The sequence below is a fragment of the Macrobrachium rosenbergii genome, chromosome 23 (assembly GCF_040412425.1).
Source record: "Macrobrachium rosenbergii isolate ZJJX-2024 chromosome 23, ASM4041242v1, whole genome shotgun sequence".
NCBI classification, from domain to species: domain Eukaryota; kingdom Metazoa; phylum Arthropoda; class Malacostraca; order Decapoda; family Palaemonidae; genus Macrobrachium; species Macrobrachium rosenbergii.
This window is the reverse complement of record NC_089763.1, coordinates 10568098-10580707: the sequence shown is the minus strand read 5'-3', so window position 1 is coordinate 10580707 and position 12610 is coordinate 10568098. Positions and strand designations below refer to the sequence as shown.

The window sequence follows — 12610 nt, the reverse complement described above, 5'->3', positions numbered from 1 at the left end:
GAGCGGCTGCTTTCAGTTTCCTAAGAAATCGAAAAGAGCCAGGCACAGAACCAGTCTTGGACGCAGACTTCTAAGACTGGCAACGAGGGCGAGGCCCCCGAAACACGAGACCCCAGAGGAGAATGCGAATCGGTTCCCGCCCCAGGCCAGGAAGAGCCAATGGGAGAAACTTGTCTCCCAGAAGGGAGTCAGTCCCTTAGAAGTCCCGCAGGACTTCCAAAGGGAATTTCTTCCCTGCTTCTTCTGGTGTTCAAACCAATAGGATCAAGACACCAGGCTGGAAACCTGTCTGAGCACTGGTAAGACTTGGGGAGCACTTGTAGTGCTGGTAGGAAGAGCTGAGACACCTTGGCGCCTTGGCCCTTTCTCTCGCACTGCTCCCGAACTGGGCCGGGGAGAGTACTCTCCAGACCAGATTGGGATACTCGATATTCCACAGAATCTCAAGCACTCCGAGCGGCTCACGAACGAGCATCTGAAGCAGCCCCCATCTTAGAAGCGGAACCTCTAGGGCTGGGAACAGGAGAGCAAACTTAGGTCTGCGCGCCCGCAGCTCCCAAAACACAAAACCCTAACCAAAAGGTCGGGAAGAGCCAACGAGAGACCCGCTGCCTCCTCAGAAGGAGGCAGTCCCTAAATGTCCAAGAGCATCAAGGGGAAAGAAGCAGCCTTCCTCTCCTTTGGTCAACGGAAGTCTATCCAGTTCCTGGGACACCCTTGAACCTCGGGAGAGGAAGGGAAGAGGCAGCAGAAGACGAAATCGAAGATAAGTTGAAGACAGCAGCTACTTCCAAAGGGGGACTTCCTTCACCTTCACTCCAACATCTTCTACAGGATAGTGGACAAGAAACATCATAACCTCCAGGGCAGCTGGGCAGGATCACAACGGAAGTGGCCCAGGACACCACCACCAAGGGAAGCAGCAGGCACGATCAGGACAGCCGATGCAGGAACTACGGAATCAGTTCAGAAGGCAGGAGCTACAGCAACGGCCAGGAACGTCACCAGCAGCGACATGATCGATCAGGATGGCTATGGCAGGAGACCAGGAAGAGCCGCCCAGAGACTGTCGCCGAGTCAACAGGAGCATAACACAGGAAACAGCAGGAGCAGACAGACCACAGATACGCCAGAGGCAGTGCCACAGCATACATGAAGGCCAGTAATGAGAGTGATCGATCCACATCAGCGGGAGCAAAGTTGGAACAATCCTGATGTGGAACTATGCTATTCCAACCAAGTCCTGTGGTCGATCCCGAAGGAACACTGTATGAACGTCAGGACTCTTTCAGGCAAAGATATCCCAACTGAGATATCCAGCCATCTACTGCTGTGCCTGTGATGCTCACTGTCAACCTGAAAGATAAAGTAAAGATGATTAGTAGAGGGAGACTCCTCTCGCTCCGAGGGGAACTGCCCTACGCAGCGAGAGGAGGGCCCTTAGAAGAGGTCGCCTGACCAGTCATGGCCCCCCCCTTGCAGTGTTCGCCCGATGAGCGAGCGAAGAGGGCAAATGAGAGAGATCTCTACCGAAGGAGAGATAAGGAAGAACCTACAGGGAGAGAGAAGGAAGGAGGGGAGGCCACCAAGGGCACCATGGAAGCAAAACTTACCGACGATGCCCGCAACCTCCACCCCACAACTCTCCATAGCATAAGTGGCGAAAACAACACTCAGTACAAGTAGAAAGGAAGTAGTCATGCCCTTGCACACAGATGGCGGGAGCCCAAGAAGGGGAGCGAACTCTTTACGTCCTGATCAATGTAAAAGAACGAAGATATTACGTCCAATCTAAAATCTCTGAACGTACAAGGGAACGCCTTCAGTATCTAAATAAAGGGCTAATGGGAGAGAAGCATTACCACTTGGTTACGCCCCTCTAAATAAGCCCTTGGCCGTCAAACCCAAGACACTGATGCAGGGGAACGACAGCTTATGCAAGGCTATCACAGATCATGGGTATGTATTAATAAATATCAAACACAAGTAGTATACACACAGCTTAACGACAGTCAGGCAAAGAGACCTGAAAACACGTCTGGAACGCGTGATGGCCGAAAGCAAACCGGAATGTTTACATCCGGGCAGGCGGGTATTCCCCGCCTATGTGACAGTAGTTACTGCCTAACCACCTTGCTCAAGAGTTTAATGGCTATGTCCAGCTTCGCCGTATATAATTCCTAATGTAAAGGACTGATGGTTTGCATAACGTGTCGGAACAAACAGTGAAATGGGCCTACAATGAGGTATTTTTTCACTACCATATAGCCTATTTCATTCATGTTATAATGTATAGCTTTGTAGTCTGATACATATTTACTGTAACCCACAATCGTATCCTGAAGTTGAAAAAATTATTTTCCTATTTTTAGCGTTTAAAATGTTTCTGATTTTTATTTTAGTTGCATACTGGTAGGCTAGACCTACTTCTAAAGGTATTGGGGCTCCCCCTGTTATCCCACAATTTGGGGGACAACAGTGGGAAACTGGGTGGGGGAAAATACAAAAAGTGAAATACAAGGATGTTTAAGGTTAGGTGGGGCTAGGGGAATGAAGCCCCACAATGGATAAGGCCCTGGGGCCCTGCATTAGGTTAGGCGAAGGGAGTGAATGCTGAGCGAGGTCAGGCACTTCTGTAGTATGTATTTCAGAGGGAATATGACCTAACCAGACTTACCTTTACTTAACCTAACCTGGTGGGGAGGAGGGGGGGCTTTGGACCACCCTCAAGTCAGCCGTGACCCCTCAATCTACAGGGGAGCAAAGTCTTCACCATCTAGGCTAGGTAAGGATCTGGCACCTACATTAACTTAGGTTAATTCCATCCTCCAGTAAAACTTGAAACCACTACCGCAACTTCTTGGTTTGGCAACTTCCAGTTTAAGTGCAAAATGGGCACTGTGTTTTGTACCAGCCCCTTACAGATGAACATAAAACATAAAATAGTGATGTAAATACCACAAACATAAACAAAAACATGGATGAAAGACAGTAAATAATCCAGTTGGCAAATGGGAGGAACCAGGCCGCAGTAGTAGTTCAAGTTTTATCTTCCATTCTTATATTTCACTTGGGGTAGTTTACAGTTTCGGTTGCCAGGCCGCGTAACACCTTCTGCCCGTGCTACAATAACTCCGCCAAGGTAAGTAGTTCCGCTACCCAGTGACCCCATGCTTTCTGGGGGGGTCCAGGGGGGCAAAGCCCCCAGGTCAGGTTAGGGCATGCTGCCCTATCTTAGGTTAGGTTGGTTACATCTGGTTAGGTCAGGACCTGGCACTACAGGAAAAGTTTGTCTTGTTAGTATTCGTCTGCCAGTTGCCTAGTCGGAACCTACACCACAGCCTTGGCCACCTAAACTGTAGGCGCTCCTCACTTGTTTTATGGTTCCCCCCACCCAAACCCAGTAAAACTACACAACAGCTCTACACAGACTATTAGCCTACCTTGGAAATTGATTTTTCAGTAATTCTGTATATTAGCTCCGTGCCTATTTTACATTTTCAACTGTTTTTTTCTACACTTTTAGGGCTTCTGATACTGGTGGTGCATCTGTTTGTTGTCTGCCAAATGGAATGTCCCTTCGCCGTGTTTAGTACTGGCCCCGGGGGGGTTAGGTACCCCATACATTAATAAGTTACTGCACTTGCCGGACGGGATACGAACTGTCCGAAACAGACGTGACCGTGCTCTGTCTTGTGAAGATCGCATATGGAAACCCCTGGTTGGATAGACTTCAGGGGTTAATTACAGGTTAATTACACTCGAGGCCCAAAAATTAAAGATAAATTCATAATTAGCAACCAAAAAACTGTAGAAAAAGTTGAGTTAGAAGGCAGTCGCGGCCGAGGAGCTACTATATAGTTCTACCGATTTTTCCTATACTTTTAGTATTGCTGATGAAGGTGGTGGTGTTTATTGTCAGCCAATTATTATTAACTTCAAATCTACCCATCATGGTTGGGGACCCTTTGGGAATGCAGGGTTTTGGGCAGGAGAAATCCCTGGGAGAAAGACCGGACTACCTCGTTGTTGTTAAGGAATGGCTCCGCGCACGTGCAAGTCATCAGGGAGCCATTATTTAAGAAGGGATTGACTAAGGAAACCTATTATAAAACGAACTAGAGAACCTAACCTAACCTAGCAGGCTGTGTTACTGAGCTGGGGGTTCTGCTCCCGGATCCCCCCGTGAAGGAAACTCTTTTTACAAAAACCTCCCCTGCAACACTGCACATGCATGGTAGCATTCCAGGATGGCCAGCATACAAACATATCAGTTCTGGGGTTAATTACAGTCGACTGAAAAAAAATAATGGTAAATTTTGAAACGCAACCAAAAATCTAGGCTACAGGAAAAGTCAAGTTCTAAAGTAACATCCCATGCGGAGCTGGTCCCTACTTTTACCCGACATCCCTCCTTTCCCACTGTGGTCACCCATAGTTAGTATAGGCTGTAAGGGTGTGTCTAATAGGCTAGCCTATCTTCACAAAACTAGGCTAGGTCTACCCACTTGCTCACGAAATGAACCTAGGAGGCGAAATGCTCAACGGACGCATGAAAGCATCACAAAATAATATTTTCAACTCAGAATCGCGATAATGGGTCAAAGTAAAATCTTACTCCAGAACTCACCCAATTTTTGGCGAAAACCATTCGCCTACTTAGTCCAGAGCCTATTACACTTGATCCCACTGGCCTATGGGCAAACTTGCCAAAAACTGCCATAGCCTAGTACCTAAACGAATCATTAGCATGCATACTTTATAGACAAGGGGCAACTGCCTACCGATTCTACTTAAAATCGTCTTATCATCATACCCCTTTAGGAGGGTAAGTTAAGGGTACGATTCGCAACACATTGTTGTGACAACACGACCACGGGACTTGTCATTACAAGCCTCTCTTTCTTTCCCATTCCACGAAAATGGACGAAATCGATGACTGATAGGTTGCAGTTACCTTTTTCACCTCGAATCTTTTCTTGTCGGCTTTGGAAGTGCTTGAGGAAGGCACCTCGACTTCTTCTTCCTGTGGATCGACCTCCATCGCTGACATCTTAGTGTAACTTTCCAGTCGGGGAATGGGTGTCGATTCCGTTCTCTATGACACTTTTTTTATACTGACGCCATCACGGCTCTTAATTATTATTTTATGTTAACAAAATTAATTTATTGGCATTTTTACTCTTGTCTTTTTTAAATTAAAAGGCTAATAGTGGCATATTTATGTTTTGGGATGTCACTTGTAGAGAACGTTCCCGTAGATTTCTGCTGTCTCTATTCTCGTCTCTATATCTATGATTCGTAACGTTACGACAACAAACTCAAGGCTAGAACAAACTAAAGTGTGTGAAATGATATTGGAGAGTGGATTATACTACAAAATTAATGTTTTCCATTTTTATTTGCTTTTCACTATAATTTAACACCAATTTATTCTAGAAACAGAGGAGTCTAGAATATTATTATTAAAAAAACACTCTGACCAGACCACTGATAGTCAGCTCATGGTGTGGTTAAGCTATTTTAATGTATTATTCTACTGTTTCTTGTTATAATTCACATATTCGCAATACGTAAATGCTGTTAACACATTGCGCTAAAATAAATACAGTATTGTTAATCAGTATTTGATGTTTGTTGACAGTGCTGTGTTTGTTGGTGATGGTGCATGCAAATACTGATAATACACATTCATGTTTCATAAGAAGGCTGTTAAAGTTAAAAAAGTAGTTAGAGTATATGAATGTCCAAAAGACAGAGATATGAATTGCAGTATGGATAAATGACGATGAAAGTAAAATTTGGAATGAATGAGGGGAGTGGTGGGCAAATCTCCTTTAGGGGAAGTGATGTTGGTGTTGAAATTTACGAGGGGTCGAAAGGTGAGAAGTGTGGAGGTTGAAGATGCGAAAAAGTTAACATAGATGGCAAAATTGGGTATGTGGAAAAATGGGAGATATTACATTAACGAAAGAAATGTATACAGTATAGTAGCAGGTTTTGTGAGGAAGGAGGAGAGGTAGGGAAAAGTATTGGCTGGGTGAGGAGACGAGGCATTGGAATGGAAGGGCCTTAGTGTATAGGAAGATGTAAATCAATTACTAAGTATTTTATTTTCATTTAAACTCACTGTTAGTAAGAACATGAAACAGTAAACTTGTTGGCTTATGCAATTTTATTGAAGAAAAATCAGGAATATGAAGTCAAAAGTGACCCAGAGGAAGATACAAAATACACATTGACCATCACCCATTTCAAATGAATCTGGCGCCTAACTGTACCCATACTACCCAGACAGGGGTATATGTGGTACCATAAATCATGCATATGCATATGCATTAGTAACACAATTCACGCACCTCATTCTTTTTTTTTATTCATACATTCACTCATTAACACTTACTATTCCTGTATGATCACGAGGTCAAGCACTTTCCTGTACATATTGAACAATCCAGCGATAAGTAAGTTGAAAGACCTAAGGCAACCACCGTTCAAATTTCAGCAATTAAGCCAATAGACAAGTCGACAGTTTCTCATTGATCGAGACATTCCGAGAAATGCATAATTTTGAGGAATACTTGGGCATGTAGGCGGGAAGGAAGGTCAGACCGAACGTTATATTATGGGGCAAGGAGGTGTTTTACCATGCCGCAACGGTCCGGTCTCAAGTATGAGTCACTTTCAATGTATTATCATTCTAACCGACCGCTTGTCCTTCCTAGATCGTGCATGCTTTTTTTCTTCATCTACTGGTATTTTAAACGTACATGTTCTGAGAAGAATCTAAAATATAGTTTCCGTCAAGTTTATCACAATGGTACGTGAATTAACTTTGAGAACAAACATATCTCATGAATCATGAAATAGAAATATTAACAGATTTTTTTAGGCTCATTCGTTGATCTGAGAAGCTGTGAGGAAACCTGATATTCCGTTCCGTTTAAGGAACATTGAACCTTTATGGCACGAAATACGTTACAATCCGGTTTCGGCTCTCTCTCTCTCTCTCTCTCTCTCTCTCTCTCTCTCTCTCTCTCTCTCTCTCTCTCTCTCTCTCTCTCTCTCAGTTGCAGACATCAATCCGATATTTCCGGTTGCAATGCATACTTATATTGTTTGGTTACCGAGCATAAGATGTGATAAATTTTATCTTTCTGTATAAGCATTATATATATATATATATATATATATATATATATATATATATATATATATATATATATATATATATATATATATGAAACTAATTTCGGATTATCTAGTTTTACATTACATTTATTTTGATTAATTAGAATAGCGAATGGGGTGTCCCAATGTATAGTGCTCACGAGGAGAGATAGAGATCAGTCAAATGTATGATCGACAGTCGGTGGGTTAGAAGTGACCAGGACCGAGACCATGCCAGGACCCGTTCCCCCCCCTCTCTCTCTCTCTCTCTCGCTCTCCGAGCACAGTAGCATCGATTATCCAACAGATATATATCAGTTATGCGGATAAAAGCCGCGCTTTCCTACAGTAGAGATAGACTGCCCCAAGTCAACTGCATTGAGGTCATTTCTTGTCACAACTGACTGGTATATAAAACAGCCACGAAATGCCTAGGTTCTTGGGTAAATACATGTTAAGACTGGAGTAATATAATAATGTATGCTGTACGAAAAAATGTACGTTGCATCTGAATGACAGTTAGGAAACAACTACTACTCTCTGCTGCTTGGGCATCGATGATTACACATTTATTAAAAGAACCAGATGACCGTTATTTCTCTGTTGAATCACCAATTTGACATCCACTTGTGATACTTAAGAGATATGGAAGGAATGTGGACGTTTCTGTTTTTGTTATTACTACGAGTGAAATACTTTGTATGAAATTCACAAGATGAGGCTTTTCATATAAAGGATTTACATCTAATTTTGTATGTAAATAGGTTTAATACTTTAGGGAGTCAGTACTGATCTTAGGGGGGAAAATAGACAGTTGGAGAGTTAAAGCAGAGCAGAGAGAGAGTGAGAGAGAATTACTAATTGTCAGTGAAGGACATTGAGTTATCATACATACTGCCATGAACCCAGAGAAAAACGTTAGACCTCTTTTAGCCGTTGATGCGAGAAGGGAAGTTGAATAATTAACAAAAAAATATCTCAACACTTAAATGGATCGAATTTGCTCTCTCTTTGCAGCAACTTCCATATACTGTGAGACCCTTACGACGTTATGTTGCAGAGACATCAGCTTTGAACAAAGACAAACGGAAATGTAGCCTATAAGCAAACTCCTTCCCTAACCAAAAGCCACTTTCCAGAACGCGTTTGAGGGGTTGCATTTCCTTCGGTATATTGATACACCCGGGTTGTTAATGGTCTTGAATTATTTCGATTTTAATGAAAACTAAAGGGAAGGGCAATTAACTAGATATTTCTGGATTCATAATTTCAAAGAAAGAAATGGGATACTAATGCGGACGAGGGGAATACAAGTAATATTTTTTTGATAGATGATTGCTAATTATATTTCCAACTAACTGTGATGAAAATTTAAAAAATACATACACACACACACACACACACACACACACACATATATATATATATATATATATATATATATATATATATATATATATATATATATATATATATATATATATATAAAATATATATATAATATATATATATATATATATATATATATATATATATATATATATATATATATATATATATATAGTTTGAGCATTTTGTGACTTCTGTAGAATGCATGGAAGAGTAAATGGTAATTAGTCTCAACCTCAATTGCAATCCATTATAGCCTCTTCCTCTCCATTCATTGAAAAATTTCTTAGTCTCCATTCGCTGCCTGGTTCATTATGAATATATTCCTGGGGTGCCATTTTCTCTTCCTGATTAATTATCCTGTTTGTGACTTGTCAGTTTAGCTAACCATCAGTCTTCTATCCGGACACGGAGATTTGGGAGTCCCCGCTCTCTCTCTCTCTCTCTCTCTCTCTCTCTCTCTCTCTCTCTCTCTCTCTTTACAGCAGTTTTAATTTGATAAGCAGTTGTCGCCTTAGTTATTTTATTCGTCTTCACTAATTTTATAATTTTATTCGTTCTCACTAATTTCAATGTCACATTCTAGCAGGTGTGGAAAAATCGATGACAGATTTTATCATTATTGAAACAAAAAGACAGAGCTGTTTTAAATCCACTTGCAGAATACGAGATCAGAATCCACTGAGGTCATTTGTTCCATAATATTAGACAACTATTCCAGGTGTAACCTTTGACTCACATCTAACTTTTGAGAAACATCTAATGAAAGTTTCAGCAAATGCCACACGAAAGTTAGGCATTGTTCGTAAGGCCTCATATATGTACAACAGTGATAAAGTCATTGCAACCTATTTTAGGTCATTTGTACTCCCTTTATTAGAATACTGTTCTCCGGTGTGGATGTCTGCTTCTGCCAGAGATTTATCTCGTTTAGATAGAGTGGTTTGTGGTGGTAGGTTTCTGTTTCCTAACAGTTGCAGTTACGACTTGGACCATCGACGGATGGTCTCTTGTTTGTCACTTTTTTATAAGTTGTATTTCAGCAGGGATCTTTCTCTTTCACAGTTGATCCCTGATCCTTTTCCTGCCGAGAGCAACCAGATTCACTGAACAGCAGCACCAATGCAGTAAATTCGCTGTCGAACTTCTCAGTTCAGGTCTTTTATTCCTCACAGTTGGACTGTGGAACAGCCTCCCAGGGATGTGTGCCTCAGAAGTTCAAGTCGAAGGTGCAATGCATCACGGTTCCAATGCTATTCTTTTTTCCAGTACATTTTTATCACCGTTGGATTTATTTATTTTCTTTTTAATAAGTGAGTTGGATCTATTCTGTCAGAGGACCTCCTCTTACTTCTTCCTGGAACATCACAGTTCAAGCTTGAATTTCAAGTCAATGGGCCCTGTAGTGGGCTTGTTCCATATGAATAGGTTTCATCTTCTGAATAATAATAATAATAATAATAATAATAATAATAATAATAATAATAAAAATAATAATAATGAAGGCAATACAAAAATAACATTGGAATACTGGTTGTCATCTACATAACTCAAAACATTACGTTGACTATTCTAATTATTCTCTTTTCCATTTTCTCAGTTTTTCACAAATGATCTTTTTTTTAGCAAAGGGAGAAGAACTTTTCTTTAAAGAGTTGATAAGTATAGAAAGGAACTATCAGAACCTTACTCAAGTAGTCAGGATATGTGTCTCAGACTTTTTGACCATATACTGTAAAATTCTGTCTCGAACTTTTAGTTTTCTGTAAAAGAAAACTATTGAGATGGCTCTTTGTCTGTCCGTCCGCACTTTTTCTGTCCGCCCTCAGATCTTAAAAACTACTGATGCTAGAGGGTTGCAATTTGGGATGTTGATCATCCACCCTCCAATCATCAAACATACCAAATTGCAGCCCCCTAGCCTCAGTAGTCTTTGTTTGTTTAAGGTTAAAGTTAGCCATGATCGTGAGTCTGGCACTGCTATAGGTGCCAACAACACAGGCCACCACCTGGCTGTGGCTGAACGTTTCATGGGCCGCGACTGAGAGTTTCATGTGCCCTGGCTGAGAGTTTCATACAGCGTTATATGCTGTAAAGAAAACTCGATTGCGCCGAAGAAACCTCAGCGCAATTTTTACTTGTTTCCTTTTGTGAAGGCTCAGAGTAAAATATGAACCTGATAAAAGGGAAAGTATTGGCGCCATGAAATCCACCAGAAGTGAAATGACCAAAACCACTAAAACAGTTGTAAATTTTATGGACTCATCAGGTCATAAAAATGTTGAAATCGTTCAGTCACTGAAAATACGTTGTTTTGTGCTTGATACAAGTCAGACCTGTCAAGTTCAGAGTTTTCTCGTCTGTTCCGAGGTGTTTATTTTCTTCAAGTCATCAAGAGATTTGGCGGTTCGGTGGGTTGTCCTCTCGTGGTTAAATTCTCGCTTTCACGATGAATTTTGAATAAGATCGTTGTCACACCACTACAACTAATAAAACGATATCCCGGTACAAAAATACCTTTCAGACATGCGTGGATAACAGAAAGAAATGTTAAATATGACTCATAAGGTCAAATATGGTAGACAGCAGGGAGAAATGTTAAATGAAACTCATAAGGTCAGATAAGGTAGAATATAGGAACAAATTTTGAATAAAACTCATAAGTCAAATACGGTAGACAGTAAGAAGTAATGTTAAATTATACTCATAAGGTTCAACACCATAGGTAGTGTTAAATGTATGTTTTTTTGTCCAAAAGAATACTCTCGATCTTGTGTTTACGTTTGTTAAAATGTACGTTTAGCGTCTAAAAGAACGCTCCCTATTTGTTTACATTGTATCAGTATGTGGAAATTTAAGTAGATTTACTGAGTATTGCTAAACTTTACTTATATGACAATTGTGGAGTGTGTTTAATCAGGTATATATGTGTTTGTGTTGTAAAACAATTATTGTTTTGCCCCCTTTATGAGGGTGACGCCTTTGAAGTTCCCATTCCCTGTGCTGTGTCGTATTTATGCCCGTTCTTTTCAGAGCTTCTTGCTATTTTTATATTGAAGTTGTAAATTGATGTACCAATTGTGTTTTGTATCTTGTTTGTACCGTTATTGTGAATTTTTGAGTGAACTGGGAATTATAAAAAAGAACTGTGGAACCTGTTACGTTCTCCCCAAGCTGTTTGAATTTTGAATTTTTTGTGAGAGGAAATAAAGATTGAAGGAAGCGCGTGTTTCTCTCTCTCCCGTGAGAAAGTTTGAGTATTTGAGGAGATTATGTCTCACGATGAGGGGCCAGAGGCCCCAAATAACCTACAGGTAGTGGGAAGAAATGCTGAATAAAACTCATAAGGTCCAATACAGTAGTCGGGAAGAAATGCTTTCATTCTTAGGGAAGTAGTAAAAGCTATGGCCGCCTCGTTTTTTTTTTTTTTTTTTTCAAATTCAATGAACAACCGTCGTGGTTAAGTTTTGTGTCTCCCGTGAGTTGACCTCCCTTTCTCTGGACCTTGGTTAGACGTTGAAAATCTGGTTTAAGAGGCCTCTTTGTTCGATGACATTTGCGCTGGCAGTCACACATAAATGTGTGATGTCACTAATATTCAGACTGACTGTGCAGTGAGTTCTGAACTAACAGTCTATCCAGATTAATATGACATGAATGATTTTATTCTTCTTTGCCTTATTCGACATCGTAAGGGAAGTTGCTACAAAACACACAAATGCTTTGTATGTAAAGCAGCTGCAGGTGACAAATTGTCACTGTACACAAAGTCGCTTCAAATGACAGAAATGCTTTGCAGACAGTGTTCTGCAAACCTCAGAAATGCTTTGTACGTAAAGTTGCTACAAACCACAGAAATGGTGTTCCGGACAAGGTGAATAAAATGCGCGTTAAATTTCTCTAGCGGCTCTCTCTCTCTCTCCTCTCTCTTTCTCTCCACATGCCTCCATCTTCACAACGTATAAAGAATCTTTGTCATTAACCGTTAACAAGTTTCGTCGTATCCTTTGATACAGCAAAATCGTTCTTCACTCTACCAGTTGCTTCTCGA

At 41.0% G+C, this 12610-nt stretch overlaps 1 protein-coding gene across 1 annotated transcript in view; it reads right to left on the bottom strand.

Moving 5' to 3' along the window:
• The window catches only part of Roc1a (Regulator of cullins 1a), a 28554-nt gene extending 23444 nt beyond the window's left edge, over positions 1 to 5110 (bottom strand). The window contains exon 1 of the mRNA XM_067125226.1: positions 4958 to 5110. Coding sequence (XP_066981327.1) covers positions 4958 to 5053 — 96 coding nt within the window. The 5' untranslated portion in view covers positions 5054 to 5110. The remainder of the gene's footprint in view (positions 1 to 4957) is intronic.
• Positions 5111 to 12610: the final 7500 nt, after the last annotated feature.